At 53.9% G+C, this 23,900-nt stretch overlaps 1 protein-coding gene across 2 annotated transcripts in view; it reads left to right on the forward strand.

Moving 5' to 3' along the window:
- The window catches only part of LOC140399910 (mitogen-activated protein kinase kinase kinase 11-like), a 108,177-nt gene that overhangs the window by 78,651 nt on the left and 5,626 nt on the right, over positions 1 to 23,900 (forward strand). The window contains exons 2-6 of one of the 2 annotated variants that reach the window (XM_072489389.1): positions 17,186 to 17,366; positions 18,628 to 18,776; positions 20,094 to 20,269; positions 20,619 to 20,859; positions 22,674 to 22,796. In XM_072489389.1, coding sequence (XP_072345490.1) covers positions 17,186 to 17,366; positions 18,628 to 18,776; positions 20,094 to 20,269; positions 20,619 to 20,859; positions 22,674 to 22,796 — 870 coding nt within the window. The remainder of the gene's footprint in view (positions 1 to 17,185; positions 17,367 to 18,627; positions 18,777 to 20,093; positions 20,270 to 20,618; positions 20,860 to 22,673; positions 22,797 to 23,900) is intronic. The other variant, XM_072489390.1, reaches the window with a different exon arrangement.

Genomic DNA, 23,900 nt, shown 5'->3' on the forward strand with positions numbered 1-23,900 from the left:
TTATACAGTGACAGACCCGTCCCCACCAGTACTGTACCCCAGTGTTATACAGTGACAGACCCGTCCCTACCAGTACTGTACCCCAGTGTTATACAGTGACAGACCCGTCCCCACCAGTACTGTACCACAGTGTTATACAGTGACAGACCCGTCCCCACCAGTACTGTACCCCAGTGTTATACAGTGACAGACCCGTCCCCACCGGTACTGTACCCCAGAGTTATACAGTGACAGACCCGTCCCCACCAGTACTGTACCCCAGTGTTATACAGTGACAGACACGTCCCCACCAGTACTGTACCCCAGAGTTATACAGTGACAGACCCGTCCCCACCAGTACTGTACCCCAGTGTTATACAGTGACAGACCCGTCCCCACCAGTACTGTACCACAGTGTTATACAGTGACAGACCCGTCCCCACCAGTATTGTACCCCAGTGTTATACAGTGACAGACCCGTCCCCACCAGTACTGTACCCCAGTGTTATACAGTGACAGACCCGTCCCCACCAGTACTGTACCCCAGTGTTATACAGTTACAGACCCGTCCCCACCAGTACTGTATCCCAGTGTTATACAGTGACAGACCCGTCCCCACCAGTACTGTACCCCAGTGTTATACAGTGACAGACCCGTCCCCACCAGTACTGTACCCCAGTGTTATACAGTGACAGACCCATCCCCACCAGTACTGTATCCCAGTGTTATACAGTGACAGACCCGTCCCCACCAGTACTGTACCCCAGTGTTATACAGTGACAGACCCGTCCCCACCAGTACTGTACCCCAGTGTTATACAGTGAAAGACCCGTCCCCACCAGTACTGTACCCCAGTGTTATACAGTGACTGACCCGTCCCCACCAGTACTGTACCCCAGTGTTATACAGTGACAGACCCGTCCCCACCAGTACTGTATCCCAGTGTTATACAGTGACAGACCCATCCCCACCAGTACTGTACCCCAGTGTTATACAATGACAGACCCGTCCCCACCAGTACTGTACCCCAGTGTTCTACAATGAAAGATCCCTCCGCACCAGTACTGTACCCCGGTGTTATACAGTGACAGACCCGTCCCCACCAGTACTGTACCCCAGTGTTATACAGTGACAGACCCGCCCCTACCAGTACTGTACCCCAGTGTTATACAGTGACAGACCCGTCCCCACCAGTACTGTACCCCAGTGTTCTACAATGACAGACCCGTCCCCACCAGTACTGTACCCCAGTGTTATACAGTGACAGACCCGTCCCCACCAGTACTGTACCCTAGTGTTATACAGTGACAGACCCGTCCCCACCAGTACTGTACCCCAGTGTTATACAGTGACAGACCAGTCCCCACCAGTGCTGTACCCCAGTGTTATACAGTGACTGACCCGTCCCCACCAGTACTGTACCCCAGTGTTATAGTGACAGACCCGTCCCCACCAGTACTGTACCCCAGTGTTATACAGTGACTGACCCGTCCCCACCAGTACTGTACCCCAGTGTTATACAGTGACAGACCCGTCCCCACCAGTACTGTACCCCAGTGTTATACAGTGACAGACCAGTCCCCACCAGTGCTGTACCCCAGTGTTATACAGTGACAGACCCGTCCCCACCAGTACTGTACCCCAGAGTTATACAGTGACAGACCCGTCCCCACCAGTACTGTACCCCAGTGTTATACAGTGACAGACACGTCCCCACCAGTACTGTTCCCCAGTGTTATACAGTGACAGACCCGTCCCCACCAGTACTGTACCCCAGTGTTATACAGTGACAGACCTGTCCCCACCAGTACTGTACCCCAGAGTTATACAGTGACAGAGCCGTCCCCACCAGTACTGTACCCCAGTGTTATACAGTGATAGACCCGTCCCCACCAGTACTGTACCCCAGTGTTATACAGTGACAGACCCGTCCCCACCAGTACTGTACCCCAGAGTTATACAGTGACAGACCCGTCCCCACCAGTACTGTACCCCAGTGTTATACAGTGACAGACCCGTCCCCACCAGTATTGTACCCCAGTGTTATACAGTGACAGACCCGTCCCCACCAGTACTGTACCCCAGTGTTATACAGTGACAGACCCGTCCCCACCAGTACTGTACCCCAGTGTTATACAGTTACAGACCCGTCCCCACCAGTACTGTATCCCAGTGTTATACAGTGACAGACCCGTCCCCACCAGTACTGTACCCCAGTGTTATACAGTGACAGACCCGTCCCCACCAGTACTGTACCCCAGTGTTATACAGTGACAGACCCGTCCCCACCAGTACTGTATCCCAGTGTTATACAGTGACAGACCCGTCCCCACCAGTACTGTACCCCAGTGTTATACAGTGACAGACCCGTCCCCACCAGTACTGTACCCCAGTGTTATACAGTGAAAGACCCGTCCCCACCAGTACTGTACCCCAGTGTTATACAGTGACTGACCCGTCCCCACCAGTACTGTACCCCAGTGTTATACAGTGACAGACCCGTCCCCACCAGTACTGTATCCCAGTGTTATACAGTGGCAGACCCGTCCCCACCAGTACTGTACCCCAGTGTTATACAATGACAGACCCGTCCCCACCAGTACTGTACCCCAGTGTTCTACAATGAAAGATCCCTCCGCACCAGTACTGTACCCCGGTGTTATACAGTGACAGACCCGTCCCCACCAGTACTGTACCCCAGTGTTATACAGTGACAGACCCGCCCCTACCAGTACTGTACCCCAGTGTTATACAGTGACAGACCCGTCCCCACCAGTACTGTACCCCAGTGTTCTACAATGACAGACCCGTCCCCACCAGTACTGTACCCCAGTGTTATACAGTGACAGACCCGTCCCCACCAGTACTGTACCCCAGTGTTAGACAGTGACAGACCCGCCCCCACCAATACTGTATCCCAGTGTTATACAGTGACAGACCCGTCCCCACCAGTACTGTACCCCAGTGTTATACAGTGACAGACCCGTCCCCACCAGTACTGTACCCCAGTGTTATACAGCGACAGACCCGTCCCCACCAGTACTGTACCCCAGTATTTTTAGTGACAGACCCGTCCCCACCAGTACTGTACCCCAGTGTTATACAGTGACAAACCCGTCCCCACCAGTACTGTACCTGAATGTTATACAGTGACAGCCCCGTCCCCACCAGTACTGTACCCCAGTGTTATACAGTGACAGACCCGTCCCCACCAGTACTGTACCCCAGTGTTATACAGCGACAGACCCGTCCCCACCAGTACTGTACCCCAGTATTTTTAGTGACAGACCCGTCCCCACCAGTACTGTACCCCAGTGTTATACAGTGACAAACCCGTCCCCACCAGTACTGTACCTCAATGTTATACAGTGACAGCCCCGTCCCCACCAGTACTGTACCCCAGTGTTACACAGTGACAGACCCGTCCCCACCAGTACTGTACCCCAGTGTTATACAGTGACAGACCCGTCCCCACCAGTACTGTACCCCAGTGTTATACAGTGACAGACCCGTCCCTACCAGTACTGTACCCCAGTGTTATACAGTGACAGACCCATCCCCACCAGTACTGTACCCCAGTGTTATACAGTGACAGACCAGTCCCCACCAGTACTGTACCCCAGTGTTATACAGTGACAGACCCGTCCCCACCAGTACTGTACCCCAGTGTTATACAGTGACAGACCCGTCCCCACCAGTACTGTACCCCAGTGTTATACAGTGACAGACCCGTCCCCACCAGTACTGTACCCCTGTGTTATACAGTGACAGACCCATCCCCACCAGTACTGTACCCCAGTGTTATACAGTGACAGACCCATCCCCACCAGTTCTGTACCCCAGTGTTATACAGTGACAGACCCGTCCCCACCAGTACTGTACCCCAGTGTTATACAGTGACAGACCCGTCCCCACCAGTACTGTACCCCAGTGTTATACAGTGACAGACCCGTCCCCACCAGTACTGTATCCCAGTGTTATACAGTGACTGACCTGTCCCCACCTGTACTGTACCCCAGTGTTATACAGTGACAGACCCGTCCCCACCAGTACTGTACCCCAGTGTTATACAGTGACAGACCCGTCCCCACCAGTACTGTACCCCAGTGTTTTCAGTGACCGACCCGTCCCCACCAGTATTGTACCCCAGTGTTTTCAGTGACAGACCCGTCCCCACCAGTACTGTACCCCAGTGTTATACAGTGAAAGTCCCGTCCCGACCAGGAATGTACCCCAGTGTTATACAGTGACAGACCCGTCCCCGCCAGTACTGTACCCCAGTGTTATACAGTGACAGACCCGTCCCCACCAGTACTGTACCCCAGTGTTATATAGCGACAGACCCGTCCCCACCAGTACTGTACCCCAGTATTTTTAGTGACAGACCCGTCCCCACCAGTACTGTACCCCAGTGTTATACAGTGACAAACCCGTCCCCACCAGTACTGTACCTCAATGTTATACAGTGACAGCCCCGTCCCCACCAGTACTGTACCCCAGTGTTATACAGTGACAGACCCGTCCCCACCAGTATTGTACCCCAGTGTTATACAGCGACAGACCCGTCCCCACCAGTACTGTACCCCAGTATTTTTAGTGACAGACCCGTCCCCACCAGTACTGTACCCCAGTGTTATACAGTGACAAACCCGTCCCCACCAGTACTGTACCTCAATGTTATACAGTGACAGCCCCGTCCCCACCAGTACTGTACCCCAGTGTTACACAGTGACAGACCCGTCCCCACCAGTACTGTACCCCAGTGTTATACAGTGACAGACCCGTCCCCACCAGTACTGTTCCCCAGTGTTACACAGTGACAGACCCGTCCCCACCAGTACTGTACCCCAATGTTACACAGTGACAGACCCGTCCCCACCAGTACTGTATCCCAGTGTTATACAGTGACAGACCCGTCCCCACCAGTACTGTTCCCCAGTGTTACACAGTGACAGACCCGTCCCCACCAGTACTGTATCCCAGTGTTATACAGTGACAGACCCGTCCCCACCAGTACTGTACCCCAGTGTTATACAGTGACAGACCCGTCCCCACCAGTACTGTACCCCAGTGTTATACAGTGACAGACCCGTCCCCACCAGTACTGTATCCCAGTGTTATACAGTGACAGACCCATCCCCACCAGTACTGTACCCCAGTGTTATACAGTGACAGACCCGTCCCCACCAGTACTGTACCCCAGTGTTATACAGTGACAGACCCGTCCCCACCAGTACTGTACCCCAGTGTTATACAGTGAAAGACCCGTCCCCACCAGTACTCTACCCCAGTGTTATACAGTGACAGACCCGTCCCCACCAGTACTGTACCCCAGTGTTATACAGTGAAAGACCCGTCCCCACCAGTACTCTACCCCAGTGTTATACAGTGACAGACCCGTCCCCACCAGTACTGTACCCCAGTGTTATACAGTGAAAGACCCGTCCCCACCAGTACTCTACCCCAGTGTTATACAGTGACAGACCCGTCCCCACCAGTACTGTACCCCAGTGTTATACAGTGACAGACCCGTCAACACCAGTACTGTACCCCAGTGTTATACAGTGACAGACCCGTCCCCACCAGTCCTGTATCTCAGTGTTATACAGTGACAGACCCGGCCCCACCAGTACTGTACCCCAGTGTTATACAGTGAAAGACCCGTCCCCACCAGTACTGTATCCCAGTGTTATACAGTGACAGACCCGTCCCCACCAGTACTCTACCCCAGTGTTATACAGCGACAGACCCGTCCCCACCAGTGCTGTACCCCAGTATTTTTAGTGACAGACCCGTCCCCACCAGTACTGTACCCCAGTGTTATACAGTGACAAACCCGTCCCCACCAGTACTGTACCTCAATGTTATACAGTGACAGCCTCGTCCCCACCAGTACTGTACCCCAGTGTTACACAGTGACAGACCCGTCCCCACCAGTACTGTACCCCAGTGTTATACAGTGACAGACCCGTCCCCACCAGTACTGTTCCCCAGTGTTACACAGTGACAGACCCGTCCCCACCAGTACTGTACCCCAGTGTTACACAGTGACAGACCCGTCCCCACCAGTACTGTATCCCAGTGTTATACAGTGACAGACCCGTCCCCACCAGTACTGTTCCCCAGTGTTACACAGTGACAGACCCGTCCCCACCAGTACTGTATCCCAGTGTTATACAGTGACAGACCCGTCCCCACCAGTACTGTACCCCAGTGTTATACAGTGACAGACCCGTCCCCACCAGTACTGTACCCCAGTGTTATACAGTGACAGACCCGTCCCCACCAGTACTGTATCCCAGTGTTATACAGTGACAGACCCATCCCCACCAGTACTGTACCCCAGTGTTATACAGTGACAGACCCGTCCCCACCAGTACTGTACCCCAGTGTTATACAGTGACAGACCCGTCCCCACCAGTACTGTACCCCAGTGTTATACAGTGAAAGACCCGTCCCCACCAGTACTCTACCCCAGTGTTATACAGTGACAGACCCGTCCCCACCAGTACTGTACCCCAGTGTTATACAGTGAAAGACCCGTCCCCACCAGTACTCTACCCCAGTGTTATACAGTGACAGACCCGTCCCCACCAGTACTGTACCCCAGTGTTATACAGTGAAAGACCCGTCCCCACCAGTACTCTACCCCAGTGTTATACAGTGACAGACCCGTCCCCACCAGTACTGTACCCCAGTGTTATACAGTGAAAGACCCGTCCCCACCAGTACTGTATCCCAGTGTTATACAGTGACAGACCCGTCCCCACCAGTACTCTACCCCAGTGTTATACAGTGACAGACCCGTCCCCACCAGGACTGTACCCCAGTGTTATACAGTGACAGACCCGTCCCCACCAGTACTGTACCCCAGTGTTATACAGTGACAGACCCGTCCCCACCAGTACTGTACCCCAGTGTTATACAGTGACAGACCCGTCCCCACCAGTCCTGTACCCCAGTATTATACAGTGACAGACCCGTCCCCACCAGTACTGTACCCCAGTGTTATACAGTGACAGACCCGTCCCCACCAGTACTGTACCCCAGTGTTATACAGTGACAGACCCGTCCCCACCAGTACTGTACCCCAGTGTTATACAGCGACAGACCCATCCCCACCAGTACTGTACCCCAGTGTTAGTGACAGTCCCGTCCCCATTGTGAGATTCTGATGCAGGTTTTTGTGGGTCTCTCTCTCTCTCTCTGCTCCGCCATGACCTTTGTGAAATCCTCCCCCTCCGTCAGTGCGAGAGAGAAGGAGAAAAACGACGAGGAAGCTATTGTTTGCCGGTTTTATTTGTGGAGGCTGGCATCCCTGGAGGGCCAGGACTGGGAGCTGAAACTCACTCGGCCTGTTTCTCCGAAACCCCCTTTACCGGACGCTGTCAGGCCACGGGGGGGGGGGGGGGGGGGGGGGGGGGCGGGGGCGGGGGGGGGGGGGGGGGGGGGGGTCAGTGAAGAGGTCAGGCCAATCATTTTTTTAAAAATCCTCACCCGACCGAGAAAATCTGAAGCGGTTTTGTTCGCTTCCGAAGGACTAGGAACAGGAAGTGTGTGCAGCAGGAGGCCATTCGGCCCATTGAGTCTGCACTGGCCCTCTGAAAGAGCGCCCAACCTAGGACCACCACCCCCCCCCGCCCCCCCCCTATCCCCGTAACCCCACCTAACCCGCACACCTTTGGACACTAAGGACAATTTAGCACGGCCAATCCACCTAACCTTGCACATCTTTCGGGGACTTGTGGGAGGAAACCGGACCACCCGGAGGAAACCCACGCAGACACGGGGTGGGGGGAGAGAACGTGCAGACTCCGCGCGGACAGTCACCCGAGGCCGGAATCGAACCCGGGTCTCTGGAATACCCCCAGATATCGGGGCGGAATTGGGCCACTCGGCCCATCGAGTCCGCTCCGCCGTTCGTGCATGGCTGATCCCATCCTGGCCTTAACTCCACCGTCCTGCCCGTTCTCCGTACCCCTTCACCCCGTCACCAATTAATAATCTGTCTCACCCCTCCCTAAAATTCCTCACTGTCCCAGCATCCACCGCACTCTGGGGGAGCGAATTCCACAGAGTCACAACCCTTTGGGAAGATCTTCGTGACATTCCCCCCCCCCACAAGTCTCCGAATGCACTGGCTCAAATATTACGGTTCTGTCCCCCCCCCCCCACCACCCACCCAACTTGGACTCTTCCATCCCCCCCCCCCCGCCTCACCAGAGCAAGTCATTTCTCACGACCAACTTCATTGAATCATCTTAATCGCTCCTGTACCCGATCCAAACTGACCTCCTTTGTATCATTATGCGGATACGCCCGTGACACCCTTTGAATAAGAATCTTTATTAGTGTCACAATTAAGCTTACATTAACGCTGCAATGAAGTTACTGTGAAAATCCCCTCGTCGCCACACTCCGGCGCCTGTTCGGGTACACGGAGGGAGAATTCAGAATGTCCGATTCACCCAACAAGCACGTCTTTCGGGACTTGTGGGAGGAAACCGGAGCACCCGGAGGAAACCCACGCAGACACGGGGAAAAGGTGCAGACTCCGCACAGACAGTGACCCAAGCAGCACGGCAGCACAGTGGTTGGCACTGTGGCTTCACAGCTCCAGGGTCCCAGGTACGATTCCCCGCTGGGTCACGGTCTGTGCGGAGTCTGCGCGTTCTCCCCGTGTCTCCGTGGGTTTCCTCCGGGTGCTCCGGTTTCCTCCCGCAGTCCAAAGATGTGCGGGTTGGGCGGATTGGCCGTGATAAATTGCCCTTAGTGTCCAAAAAGGTTAGGTGGGGCTACGGGGCTAGGGTGGAGCTGTGGGGATAGGGTCGAGGTGTGGGGATAGGGTGGGGCTGTTGACCTTGGGTAGGGCGCTCTTTCCAAGGGCCGGTGCAGACTCGATGGGCCGAATGGCCTCCTTCTGCACTGTAAATGCTAGGAGATTCTGTAAGCCGGGAATCGAACCCGGGACCTTGGAGCTGTGAAACAACAGTGCTAACCGCTGTGCTAACATGCAAACTCGGCCTTGTATAACAGTCAACCATCTCTTGACGAGAAGTCAAGAATAGACATTTTTTTGACAGGGTCCCAGGTTTGGGACCCCCCCCCCCCCCCTCTCTCTCTCTGTCCCTCTTCTCGCTCTCTCTGCCTCTGTCTCTGTGTGTCTGTGTGTGTGTCTTTCTCTCTCTCCCCCTCTCCCCCCCTCTCTCTCTCTCCCCCCCTCTCTCTCTCTCTCTGTTCCTCTTTCTCACTCTCTCTCTGTCTCTCTCTCTCCCCTCTCTCTCTCTCTGTCCCTCTCCCTGTCCCTCTCTCTGTCCCCCCTCTCTTTCTCTGTCTCTCTCCCCCCCCTCTCTTTCTCTCTCTGTCTCTCTCCCCCCTCTCTTTCTCTCTCTCTCTCTCTGTCCCTCTCCCTGTCCCTCTCTCTGTCCCCCCTCTCTCTCTCTGTCTCTCTCCCCCCCCTCTCTTTCTCTCTCTGTCTCTCTCTGTCCCTCTCTCTGTCCCCCCTCTCTCTCTCTGTCTCTCTCCCCCCCTCTCTTTCTCTCTCTGTCTCTCTCTGTCCCTCTCTCTGTCCCCCCCCTCTCTCTCTGTCTCTCTCCCCCCCTCTCTTTCTCTCTCTGTCTCTCCCTGTCCCTCTCTCTGTCCCCCCTCTCTCTCTCTGTCTCTCTCCCCCCCTCTCTTTCTCTCTCTGTCTCTCTCTGTCCCTCTCTCTGTCCCCCCTCTCTCTCCCCCCTCTCTTTCTCTCTCTGTCTCTCTCCCCCTCTGTCTCTCTCTCTCCCTCTCTCTCTTCCCCCAGTCTCTCTCTCTCTATCTCTCTCTCGCTCTGTCTGTGTGTGTGTCTCTCCCTCTCTCCCCCTCTCTCTCTGTCTCCCTCTCCCCCCTCTCTCTCTCTGTCTCCCTCTCTCCCCCTCTCTCTGTCTCCCTCTCCCCCCCTCTCTCTCTCTGTCTCCCTCTCCCCCCCCCCCTCTCTCTCTCTCTCCCTCCCCTCTCTCTCTCTATCTGTCTCTCTCCCTCTCTCTACCCCTCTCCCCCCCCCTCTCTCTCTCTGCCTCTCTCTCTCTCCCACCCCCCCTCTCTCTCTGGTTTAGCACAGGGCTAAATCGCTGGCTTTGAAAGCAGACCAAGGCAGGCCAGCAGCAGGGGTTCAATTCCCGTACCAGCCTCCCCGAACAGGCGCCGGAATGTGGTGACTAGGGGCTTTTCACAGTAACTTCGTTTGAAGCCTACTTGTGACAAGAAGCGATTTTCATTTCATAGCATTTTTTTTTCTCTCTCTCTCTCTGTGTCTCTCTCTCTCTGTCTCTCTCCCTCCCCAGACTCTGAAAAGTGATAAATCATTTGGACTTCCTTCTCGCCCTGTTCTGTCAATGTTTAATTTTCCTGGTGCGCGTCGAACGAGCTTCGGATAGAGTTATGCGGTGCCTCAACTTTTGCTGCGTGTTCTCACATGTCCCAGACTCTGGCATGAGTCAGAATCACATCGGGGAACCTTGAGGAGAGAGCGAGAGAGAGAGAAAAACAGGCATAGGGAAAGAGGGAGAGAACGTGAGAGAGAGAAAAACAGGCATAGGGAAAGAGGGAGAGAGCGTGAGAGAGAAGGGAGATGGGGGAAAGAGGGACAAGAGGGAAACGGGGATGGGGTAGAGGCAGCGAGAGATGGGGAAAGGGGGAAGAGGGAGGGAGAGCGTGAAGGGGAAAGAGGAGGTGAGAGAGAGAGAGACGGGAGTGGGGAAAGAGAGGGGGGGGCGAGCGAGAGAGATGGGGAAAGGGGGGGGAGAGAGAGAAGAGGGAGGGAGAGAAAGCGTGAAGGCGAAAGAGGGGGGGAGAGAGAGAGAGAGACGGGAATGGGGAAAGAGGGGGGGCGAGGGAGAGATGGGGAAAGGGGGAGAGAGAAAGAGAGGGGGGGATAGGAAAGAGGGAGAAAGAGAGAAAAAAGGGAAGGTGATAGGGGAAAGTGGGAGAAAGAGAAAGGGATAGATGGAGAGAAAGAGAAAGAAAGAGGGGGGAAGGTGGAAAAGGGGGCGAGAGAGAGAGACGGGGGAGGGGGAAAGAGGAGACGAGAGAGAGAGAGATGGGAGAAAGGGGGAGAGAGAAAGAGCGATAGGGGTATGGGAGAATAGGGGGCGACAGAGAGAGATGGGGAAAGGGGGAGAGAGAGAGAGAAAGGTGGAGGAGAAAGGGAGGGAGTTGGGAAAGGGGAGGGCAAGAGAGAGACGGAGATGGGGGAAAGTGGGGGGCAAGAGAGGGGTGGATAGGTAGAGAGGGGGAAGAAAGAGCACAAGAGGGCGTGAGTGTGGGGAAGAGAAGATGGTCATAGAAGGATGAGGGATCAGTGGGAGAAACTGGAACCTAAGAAAGGGGACTGGTGGTGGGGAAGGAGCGGAGAAAAGGCGGGGGGGGGGGGGGGGGGGGGGGAGAGAAACTGGAGCCATCTTGAGTCAGGGGGAAGGACGAGGTGAGAGCAGGAGGCAAGTCTCGGAAAAACTCTTGAATGTTCTTTGTAGAACAAGGCCTGAGGTGTTTCTTTTTTAATTTGCAGAGTGTACGGGACGGGATGGGAGGACGGGGGGGGGAGGTTGCGGGCAGGAGGGTGGAAGGCAGGGACAGTCTAAACGCCAGCACGGGGGATTTGGGCCTAGCGACCTGCTTCCGCCTTGTGCAATTTGCGTGGGATTTCCCAGCTGCCGCGTTCGAAGCGCTGCGGCTTTAATCCCGTCTTGTTGAGTCAGGGAGGCCGAGGCTGCTCTGAGGGCCTCCTGTTCCGGGGATTGTTCAGGCTCGGAGCCGGTGAGGGCCCGGGTTGCAGTGACACCTGGTGGCAACACCCCAGACTGCACGGGACGCAAAATTTTTATTTCATATCCCTCTTGGCCCGCTTGCTTCCTCTGAGATTGAAAGCCAGCCTGGGGGGATTGAGGAAAAAGTCGGCTATTAAACAAGCTGCGCAGGAGAGGGAGAACCGGATTGGGTTTGCCGGCAATGCCGTTCAACACAATCATGGCCTATCTGCTGCCTCAACTCTAGGTTCCCGCTCTCGCTCCCCCTATCCCATAATCCCCCAAGAGACCAAAATTCTGTCCATCCCTAAACATATTCAGCGATGGAGCACCCAGAATCCTCTGGGGTCGAGGATTCCAAAGATTCACAAACCCTCTGAGTGAAGAAATTCCTCCTCATCTCAGTCCCAAAATGGCCGACTCCTTCCCCGAGTGAAGACATTTCTCCTCATCTCAGTCCCAAAATGGCCGACTCCTTCCCCGAGTGAAGACATTTCTCCTCATCTCAGTCCCAAAATGGCCGACTCCTTTCCCGAGTGAAGAAATTCCTCCTCATCTCGGTCTCCAAAATGGCCGACTCCTTCCCCGAGTGAAGACATTTCTCCTCATCTCAGTCCCAAAATGGCCGACTCCTTCCCCGAGTGAAGACATTTCTCCTCATCTCGGTCTCCAAAATGGCCGACTCCTTCCCCGAGTGAAGACATTTCTCCTCATCTCGGTCTCCAAAATGGCCGACTCCTTCCCCGAGTGAAGAAATTTCCCCTCATCTCGGTCTCCAAAATGGCCGACTCCTTTCCCGAGTGAAGAAATTTCCCCTCATCTCGGTCTCCAAAATGGCCGACTTTCCCCGAGTGAAGAAATTTCTCCTCATCTCAGTCCTAAATGACCAGCCCCCTCGTACTAAACCGCGTGTTTTAGATTCCCTGACCAGGGGGGAACAATCTCTCCGCGTTAACCCTATCAAAACCCCTTCCGAGTCCTGTAGGTCTCAATGAGGTCGCCTCTCATTCTAAACTCCAAGAAATATGAGCCCGATTTACTCAGCCTCCCCTCACTGGACAACCACCCCCTCCTCATCCCAGGGACCAATCCAGTGAACCTTCGCTGTACCACCCCCAATACAAGTATACCCTTCCCGAAATATGGCAAATGTGCAACGTACTCCAGATGTGACCTCACCAAAGCCTTCGACAACTTTAGCAAGACCCCTATCGTCTTGTAGTCCACTCCCCTTGCACTAAAGACCAACATGCCATTTGCCTTCCGGCGTTCCTTGTAGGTCTCTCTGAATGTCAGCACTTTCAATTTTCGGGCCTTTTCAAAAAATATGTATATTCTGTTTTCCCGATGTTGGACTGGGGTGAGCACAGTAAGAAGTCTTACAACCCCGGGTTAAAGTCCAACAGGTTTGTTTCAAATCACTAGCTTTCGGAGCACTGCTCCTTCCTCAGGTGAATGAAGAGGTCTGTTCCAGAAACACATATATAGACAAAGTCGAAGATGCCAGACAATGCTTGGAATACGAGCATTAGCAGGTAATTAAGTCTTTACAGATCCAGAGACAGGGGTAACCCTGGAACTTGGCGATAAGTTTCTGCTCGGCGATTCTGCGTTGTCCCGCGTCCTGAAGGCCGCCTTGGAGAACGCTTACCCGGAGATCAGAGGCTGAATGCCCTTGACTGCTGAAGTGTTCCCCGACTGGAAGGGAACATTCCTGCCTGGCGATTGTCGCGCGATGTCCGTTCATTCGTTGTCGCAGCGTCTGCATGGTCTCGCCAATGTACCACGCTTCGCGACATCCTTTCCTGCAGCGTATGAGGTAGACAACGTTGGCCGAGTCGCACGAGTATGTACCGCGTACCTGGTGGGTGGTGTTCTCACGCGTAATGGTGGTATCCATGTCGATGATCTGGCACGTCTTGCAGAGATTGCCATGGCAGGGTTGTGTGGTGTCGTGGTCGCTGTTCTGAAGCCAAGTTCCGCACACATGAGTGCGGCCTCAACCGGGACCTGGGATTCATGTCGCATTACATTCATCCCCCACCATCTGGCCTGCGAAATCCTACCAACTGTCCTGGCTTGACACAGTTCACACCTCTTTAACCTGGGGTTACCCCATCTCTGGATCTGTAAAGATTTAATCACCTTCTAATGGTCGCATTCCAAGCATTGTCTGGCATCTTTGAATTTGTCTACATATATGTTTCTGGAACAGACCTCTTCATTCACCTGAGGAAGGAGCAGTGCTCCGAAAGCTAGTGATTCGAAACAAACCTGTTGGACTTTAACCTGGTGTTGTAAGACTTCTTACGAGAATAAAGGTGAGTAACCTCACACCTCCCAAGTGATAATCCATTTGCCATCTTGTCTCCCACTCACATAGCTTGTCTATGTCTCAGTCCAGTCTCTCTGTGTTCCCCTCACAGCTCACATTCCCCGCCTCGGTTTGTACTGTCAGCAAACCTACAGACCCCGAGACTGAGGGTGATGTAGCTAAATCGTTAATATAGATTTGGACGAAGGAATTGCGTGGGGTATCTCCATATTTGCAGACGACACTAAGCTGGGTGGCGGTGCGTGCTGTGAGGAGGGAGCAAAGAGGCTGCAGGGTGACTTGGGCAGGCTGGCGGGGTGGGCAAAGACTTGGCAAATGCAATGTAATGTGGGCAAATGTGAGGGTTTGGGGGCAAAAACAGGAATGGCGGCCGTTTAGGGAAAGAGGAAGCGCGACGAGACCTGGGTGTGATTTTCATAGAATTTACAGTGCAGAAGGAGGCCATTCGACCCATCGAGTCTGCACCGGCTCTTGGAAAGAGCACCCTACCCAAAGTCCACACCTCCACCCTATCCCCATAACCCAGCAACCCCACCCAACACTATGGGCAATTTTGGACACTAAGGGCAATTTAGCATGGCCAATCCACCTAACCTGCACATCTTTGGACTGTGGGAGGAAACCGGAGCACCCGGAGGAAACCCACGCACACACGGGGAGGATGTGCAGACTCCGCACAGACAGTGACCCAAGCCGGAATCGAACCTGGGACCCTGGAGCTGTGAAGCAATTGTGCTAACCACAATGCTACCGTGCTGCCCAGTGATGGTGGAACAGTCGCTGAAGGTCGGCATGCAGGTACAGCAGGCAGCGAGGAAAGCTAATGGCATGATGGCCTTCACAGCGAGAGGATTTGAGTGTAGGAGTGGGGATGTCTTGCTGCAGTGATACAGGGCCTTGGCGAGGCCACACCTCGAGTATCGTGTGCCGTTTTGGTCTCCTAGTTTGAGGAAGGACAATCTTGCTATTGCGGGCGCCCAGCGAAGGTTCACCAGGCTAATCCCCGGGACGGCAGGGCTGGCAGATGAAGACTGGATCGACTGGGCTTGTACTCAGTGAAGTTTAGAAGAATGCAAGGGGATCTCGCAGAATCACAAAATCCCGATTTGGCTGGAAGGCTAGATTCGGGAAGAATGCTCCCGTGTTGGGGACGTCCAGAACTAGGGGGTCACGGCCTGGGAATCAGGGGTCAGCCACTCAGGACTGAGATCAGGAAGAACGGCTCCACTCAGAGCTGTGAACCGCAGAACGTTGTTGGGGCCAGTTCGTTGGAGATATTCAAGAGGGAGCTCTGTTATTTTTCATACATATATATATAAATGATTTGAAGGCGGCACGTGGCACAGTGGTTAGCATTGCTGCCTACGGCGCTGAGGACCCGGGTTCGAATCCCGGCCCTGGGTCACTGTCCGTGTGGAGTTTGCACGTTCTCCCCGTGTCTGCGTGGGTTTCACACCTGTGGTAGTCACCACTGATGTATATTTTGTACATATAGGATGTTGATATAGGTGCTTTACGGTAAGGCCCCTGTACTACAGGTACGGGGGTAGTTCCCTGCCTGCTGGCTCCGCCCAGTAGGCGGAGTATAAATATGTGTGCTCCCCGTACAGCAGCCATTTCGCCAGCCGCTGTAGGAGGCCACACATCTCAGTGTAATAAAGCCTCGATTGCATCCAACTCTCGTCTTTGTGCAATTGATCGTGCATCAATTTATGACACTAAAGATGTGTGGCCTCCAGAAGAAAAAAAAATTGGGTACTCTAAATTTAAAAAAACAAAATGATTTGGATGAGAATGTAGGAGGCATGGTTAGTAAGTTTGCAGGTGACACCAAGATTGGTGGCACAGTGGACAGTGAAGAAGGGCAGCACGGTAGCATTGTGGATAGCACAATTGCTTCACAGCTCCAGGGTCCCAGGTTCGATTCCGGCTTGGGTCTCTGTCTGTGCGGAGTCTGTACATCCTCCCCGTGTGTGCGTGGGTTTCCTCCGGGTGCTCCGGTTTCCTCCCACAGTCCAAAGATGTGCAGGTTAGGTGGATTGGCCGTGATAAACTGCCCTTAGTGTCCAAAATTGCCCTTAGTGTTGGGTGGGGTTGCTGGGTTGTGGGGATAGGGTGGAGATGTTGACCTTGGGTAGGGTGCTCTTTCCAAGAGCCGGTGCAGACTCAAAGGGCCGAATGGCCTCCTTCTGCATTGTAAATTCTATGAAGGTTATATAAGATTGCAACAGGATCTTGGCCAATTGGGCCAGTGGGCCGACGAATGGCAGATGGAGTTTAATTTGGATAAATGTGAGGTGATGCATTTTGGTCGATCAAATCCGGGCAGGACCTACTCAGTTAATGGTAGGGAGTTGGGGAGAGTTACAGAACAAAGAGATCGAGGGGTACAGGTTCACAGCTCCTTGAAGGTGGAGTCGCAGGTGGACAGGGTGGTGAAGAAGGCATTCAGAATGCTCGATTTTATTGGTCAGAATATTGAATACAGGAGTTGGGGCGTCTTGTTGAAGTTGTACCAACATTGGTAAGACCACACGTGGAATACTGTGTTCAGTTCTGGTCACCCTATTATAGGGGGGACATTGTTCAACTAGAAAGAGTGCGGAAGAGATTTACGAGGATGATACCAGGACTCGATGGTCTGAGTTATAAGGAGAGGCCGGATAAGCTGGGACTTTTTTCCCTGGAGCGTAGGAGGCTTAGGGGTGATCTTATAGAGGTCTATAAAATAATGAGGGGCATCGATAAGGTAGATCTTTTCCCAAAGGTAGAGGAGTCTAGGACTAGAGGGCATAGGTTAAAGGTGAGAGGGGAGAGATACAAAAGAGATCAGAGGGGACATTTCTTCACACAGAGGGTGGTGAGTGTCTGGAACGGGCCGTGGTAGAGGCGGGTACGATTTTGTCTTTCAAAAAGCAGGTAGGCAGCTACCCGGGCAGGGGGGTATAGAGGGATGTGGGGACAAATGCGGGCAAGTGGGACTAGCTTAGTGATAGAAACTGGGCGGCATGGACAAGCTGGGCCGAAGGGCCTGTTTCCATGCACATCTATGACTCCATGACTCTTAAGTAGCCGAGTGTCTCTCTTGTGTCTCCAGTCCTGCTGTCACACCCCATCGACGATGCCAACATGGAAGGCAACACGCTGAAGATCACCGACTTTGGCCTGGCCCGGGAGTGGCACAAGACCACCAAGATGAGCACGGCAGGCACCTACGCCTGGATGGCGCCCGAGGTCATTAAGACGTCGACCTTCTCGAAAGGAAGCGACGTGTGGAGGTGAGGCTTCGTCGCGCGCCACCGGCACCACCTTTGCGCGACGTTGAGGGTTCAAGCCTGGCTCCGGAACGTAGGCTGGCACTCGACACGAGCAGGAGGAGGCCAATCGGCATGGCTGAGCCGATTGCTTCAAGTAATAATAACCCCTTCCATATTTTTTTGAAAAATACATTGAGAGTACCCGATTTTTTTATTCACCGACGAAGGGGCGATTTAGCGTGGTCAATCCACCGACCCGGCCCATCTTTTTTGGGAAGCGGGGGGTGAGGCCCACGCAGACACGGGCACAACGTGCAAACTCCAACCTCTATAGCTCTCTGTGGTAAAGGGTAGGCCCAACTTACTCTAACCTCTCCCTGAAGAAAATCCCTCCCTACATAGAACATACAGTGCAGAAGGAGGCCATTCGGCCCATCGAGTCTGCACCGACCCACTATTAAGCCCTCACTTCCACCCTATCCCCGTAACCCAATAACCCCTCCTAACCTTTTTTGTCACTAAGGGCAATTTATCACAGCCAGTGCACCCGACCTGCACGTCTTTGGAATGTGGGAGGAAACCGGAGCACCCGGAGGAAACCCACGCAGACACGGGGGGAGAACGCGCAGACTCCGCCCAGACAGTGACCCAGCGGGGAATCGAACCTGGGACCCTGGGCGCTGTGAAGTCACAGTGCTATCCACTTGTGCTGCCCATACCTGGATAGTGCCTCTGGACTCAACTTTAATCCCAAACTATCCAGGTATGGGCAGCACAAGTGGGCAGCACTGGGACTTCACAGCGCCAGGGCCCCAGGTTCGATTCCCCGCTGGGTCACTGTCTGTGCGGAGTCTGCACGTTCTCCCCGTGTGTGCGTGGGTTTCCTCCGGGTGCTCCGGGTTCCTCCCACAAGTCCAAAGATGTGCCGGTTAGGTGGATTGGCCATGATAAATTGTCCATTAGTGAACAAAAAGATTTAGAGGGGTTATTGGGTTACGGGGATAGGGGGGAAGTGAGGGCTTAAGTGGGTCGGTGCAGATTCGATGGGCCGAATGCCCTCCTTCTGCACTGTATGTTCTCTTTGACCGAGGTATTGGTCACCTTTCCCTAACCTCTCCAAATGTGGCCTGGGGGGGTCAAACTCCGACTGACTTACGCCCCCCCCCCCCCCCCCCCGCCCCCCTTGCGAAGCCCCGTGGGGATGTTTCGACCGCGCTAGGGGCGCCAGACATATGCAGGTCGTTCCCCAATGTCGACGGCTTCCCCCTTGTTCTTTCCGCAGTTACGGGGTGCTGCTGTGGGAGCTGCTTACGGGCGAGGTCCCGTACCGGGGGATCGACGGGCTGGCGGTCGCTTACGGGGTGGCCGTCAACAAACTCACCCTCCCCATACCCTCGACGTGTCCGGAACTGTTCGCGCAGCTGATGGCAGGTGAGTGAACGTGCGGCGAGCCGTCCCGCGTTCAACCGGGAGACGGGCTCCGGTTCCGTGTGTGGGGGGGGGGGGATTCATTTATTCATCCGCGGGATGCGGGCGATCGCTGGGGCGGGGCCCAATCCCTGAGCGCGCCCCCAGCCCCCACCACCACCTTGAACTCCGCCACCACCTTAAACTCCGCTGGAGTCCCCTGAGGTGTAGGTACACCCACCATGCCGCTAGGGAGGGAGTTCCCGGTGTTGTCACTGGACCGATAATCCCGAGGCCTCGGGTTAGCGTTCCGGGAGGGGGGGGGGAAAACACGTGTTCGAACTCCACCCCGGCATGCTGCTGGAACTTAAATCCCAATTAATGAAATCCGGAATTATAAAGCTCGGTCTCGGTAACGGCGACCGTGACAACGATCATCGATTGTCCGAAAAAAAACCAAAACCCCACATCTGGTTGACTAATGTCCCCGTTTAGGGAAAGGGGGAATTCTGCCGCCCTTACCCCGGTCTGGCCTACATGTGACTCCAGACCCTCCCCCCCCCCCCCACACACACACACACAGGGATGTGGTCGACTCTTAGCTGCCCCTCGGAAATGGGCCGAGTGGACACTCCGTTATTGGGGTAGATAGGGATAGGCAACAAATACAGGGCCTCGCCCGGCGACGCCTCCACATTCCATCCTCCATCTCTAGCCTCCTGCCTCCTCCGCCGCCCCCCCACCCCCATTCCCATCGCTCCGACCGACGTGGAGCGATGGGGGGGGGGGGGGGGGGGGGAGAGGAACACTCTCGCCTCATGGTCCACGAGGCTCTGGGTTCCGGTCCCACTTCAGGGGCCTTGTACGGAAAAGCACTCTGGCGCGGTCCCGAGGGAGGGCCGCACCGTCGGACGAGCTGTCTAGCGGATGAGAAAGGCCCGAACTGCATGCCGGGGCGTCGACTCGCCACGGGGCAGAAGGGGGCCATTTGCCCGTCGTGTCCGCGCTGACTGGCGACGATCACGGCGCGGTTTTGTGGGATCTTGCTGTGCGTGAATCAGCCGTTACGTCATCGCGTTTCTTTCATCGCGGGCGGGGGCCACACTTGGGTGTAGGGTTGGGAGGCGTACGCGGAGCGGAAAAGTCCCCCATCGACCGATGAGAGTTTTGAGACATCCGGCTATATCAATGCAAGTTCTTTGCGCCGCGCTCCATGTCCTATACAGGCAAGTTGTTGTACATTGACCGCAATGGGAGCCGGAGAGATAAACAAACATTAAAATCTCATCATTACCCCCCCCCCCCTCTCCCTCCTCCCCCCTCCCCCACCCCTCCCCACAGAATGCTGGGACGAGGACCCTCACCGCCGACCCCAGTTTGCCTCCATCTTGGAGCAGCTGATCGCCATCGAGGAGCAGGTGCTGCTGGAGGTGCCCCAGGAATCCTTCCACTCCATGCAGGAGGACTGGAAGCTGGAGATCCAGGAAATGTTCAACGAGCTCCGGGCCAAGGAGAAGGTATCGTATCGAGCGACACCCCCCCAGCCGCCGTGCGCGATGGGCAAGGCATAGACCGGACCTAACCGGCCCGTGCTTGCATTTGCACGGACATGCATTAATACACAGGACCCTGTCCTTTTGCAGACAGGAAGAACATGTGCACGCATTGCGCCTGTTTCAGCCGAACCAAATAAGCGATAGCCATTGACTGGTCCACTCTGAACCAGTGGGAATCTTCGACAAAAAGCGTTCGAAGATAATTAGGCAATCTTTTTTTTTAAATGTCCCCGATTATTGTTCCTCGGGGACGCACCTGGCAGCGTCCTGGAGGTCGATCTTCAATTCATGGAGCCGTTTTTCGTTCCAGGAGCTGCTCTGTCGGGAGGAGGAGTTGAAGAGGGCGGCCCTGCAGCAGAAGTCGCACGAGGAGTCTCTGCGGCAGCGGGAACACGCCCTGCAGCAGTGGGAGCGCGATGTCTTCGAGCGCGAGCTCAGCCTCCTCATCTACCAGATGAACGAGGAGAAGCCGAACGTGAAGAAGAGGAAAGGGACGTTCAAGAAGAACAAGCTGAAGGGGATAGGCGGTCAACGCATCAGCAACCCGATTGGTCAGTACCGAACCGCAGGCAACACCCCATTGGTCAGTACCGGACTACGTGAAACTCCCCATTGGTCAGTACTGAACCATAGACAACTCCCCCATTGGTCAGTACTGAACCAAAGACAACTCCCCATTGGTCAATACTGAACCAAAGGCAACACCCCATTGGTCAGTACTGAACCATAGACAACTCCCCATTGGTCAATACTGAACCAAAGACAACTCCCCATTGGTCAGTACTGAACCATAGACAACTCCTCATTGGTCAGTACTGAGCCATAGACAACTCCCCATTGGTCAGTACTGAACCAAAGACAATTCCCCATTGGTCAGTACTGAACCAAAGACAACTCCCCATTGGTCAGTACCGAACCATAGACAACTCCCCATTGGTCAGTACTGAACCAAAGACAACTCCCATTGGTCAGTACTGAACCAAAGACAACTCCCCATTGGTCAGTACTGAACCATAGACAACTCCCCATTGGTCAGTACTGAACCACAGACAACTCCCCATTGGTCAGTACTGAACCACGGACAACTCCCCATTGGTCAGTACTGAACCACAGACAACTCCCCATTGGTCAGTGCCAAACCACAGGAAACTCCCCATTGGTCAGTACCGAACTGCGGGCAACTCTCCATTGGTCAGTACCAAACCATAGACAACTTCCCATTGGTCAGTACTGAACCATAGACAACTCCCCATTGGTCAGTACTGAACCACAGACAACTCCCCATTGGTCAGTACTGAACCATAGACAACTCCCCATTGGTCAGTACTGAACCATAGACAACTTCCCATTGGTCAGTACTGAACCATAGACAACTTCCCATTGGTCAGTACTGAACCATAGACAACTCCCCATTGGTCAGTACTGAACCACAGACAACTCCCCATTGGTCAGTACTGAACCATAGACAACTCCCCATTGGTCAGTACTGAACCATAGACAACTTCCCATTGGTCAGTACTGAACCATAGACAACTCCCCATTGGTCAGTGCCAAACCACAGGAAACGCCCCATTGGTCAGTACTGAACTCCCCATTGGTCAGTACCAAACCATAGCCAACTCCCCATTGGTCAGTACTGAACCATAGACAACTCCCCATTGGTCAGTACTGAACCAAAGACAACTCCCCATTGGTCAGTACTGAACCATAGACAACTCCCCATTGGTCAGTACTGAACCATAGACAACTCCCCATTGGTCAGTACTGAACCATAGACAACTCCCCATTGGTCAGTACTGAGCCATAGACAACTCCCCATTGGTCAGTACTGAACCATAGACAACTCCCCATTGGTCAGTATGGAACCAGGGACAACTCCCTATTGGTCAGTACCAAATTACAGACAACTCCCCATTGGTCAGTACTGAACCATGGGAAACTCCCCATTGGTCAGTACTGAACCAGAGACAACTCCCCATTGGTCAATACCGAACCATAGACAACTCCCCATTGGTCAGTACTGAACCATAGAGAACTCCCCATTGGTCAGTACCGAACCATAGACAATTCCCCATTGGTCAGTACCGAACCATAGACAACTCCCCATTGGTCAGTGCCAAACCATAGACAACTCCCCATTGGTCAGTACCGAACCATAGACAATTCCCCATTGGTCAGTACTGAACCAAAGACAACTCCCATTGGTCAGTACCGAACCATAGACAACTCCCCATTGGTCAGTGCCAAACCGCCATCAGTCCCTGAGATGGTGCCTATCCCTTTAAGAGATTATTCAAAGGTGACTGTCCCTTTAAGTGGTGTTCGTAGATTCTCACCGACCTTCTGGGGATTTTATCCGAGACAGATTTTCAGCACAAGCTCACGGTCCAGGCCTCTCCACAGCTCAACAAGAAGAAGGGATGGCTTGAGATTGGCACAGGATCGCCCACGATCATATCATTCGTCCCGAGGCTCCGAGCGATTCAATGTAAGAGGAACCTATGGAACGTCTAGTGGCTGGTCCACTACAGAGGCTCAATAACTGGCTCACACATACACACACTGTGTTCCTGTCCACTACAGAGGCCCAATAACAGGCTCACACATACACACACTGTGTTCCTGTCCACTACAGAGGCTCAATAACAGGCTCACACATACACACACTGTGTTCCTGTCCACTACAGAGGCTCAATAACAGGCTCAAACATTCACACACTGTGTTCCTGTCCACTACAGAGGCTCAATAACAGGCTCAAACATTCACACACTGTGTTCCTGTCCACTACAGAGGCCCAATAACAGGCTCACACATTCACACACTGTGTTCCTGTCCACTACAGAGGCTCAATAACAGGCTCAAACATTCACACACTGTGTTCCTGTCCACTACAGAGGCTCAATAACTGGCTCACACATACACACACTGTGTTCCTGTCCACTACAGAGGCTCAATAACAGGCTCACACATTCACACACTGTGTTCCTGTCCACTACAGAGGCTCAATAACTGGCTCACACATACACACACTGTGTTCCTGTCCACTACAGAGGCTCAATAACAGGCTCACACATTCACACACTGTGTTCCTGTCCACTACAGAGGCTCAATAACTGGCTCACACATACACACACTGTGTTCCTGTCCACTACAGAGGCTCAATAACAGGCTCACACATTCACACACTGTGTTCCTGTCCACTACAGAGGCTCAATAACTGGCTCACACATACACACACTGTGTTCCTGTCCACTACAGAGGCAAAATTACAGGCTCAAACATTCACACACCGTGTTCCTGTCCACTACAGAGGCTCAATAACAGGCTCACACATTCACACACTGTGTTCCTGTCCACTACAGAGGCAAAATTACAGGCTCAAACATTCACACACCGTGTTCCTGTCCACTACAGAGGCTCAATAACAGGCTCACACATTCACACACTGTGTTCCTGTCCACTACAGAGGCCCAATAACAGGCTCAAACATTCACACACTGAGTTCCTGTCCACTACAGAGGCCCAATAACAGGCTCAAACATTCACACACTGTGTTCCTGTCCACTACAGAGGCTCAATAACAGGCTCAAA

Source organism: Scyliorhinus torazame, chromosome 24 (assembly GCF_047496885.1).
Source record: "Scyliorhinus torazame isolate Kashiwa2021f chromosome 24, sScyTor2.1, whole genome shotgun sequence".
In the NCBI taxonomy this organism is placed as follows: domain Eukaryota; kingdom Metazoa; phylum Chordata; class Chondrichthyes; order Carcharhiniformes; family Scyliorhinidae; genus Scyliorhinus; species Scyliorhinus torazame.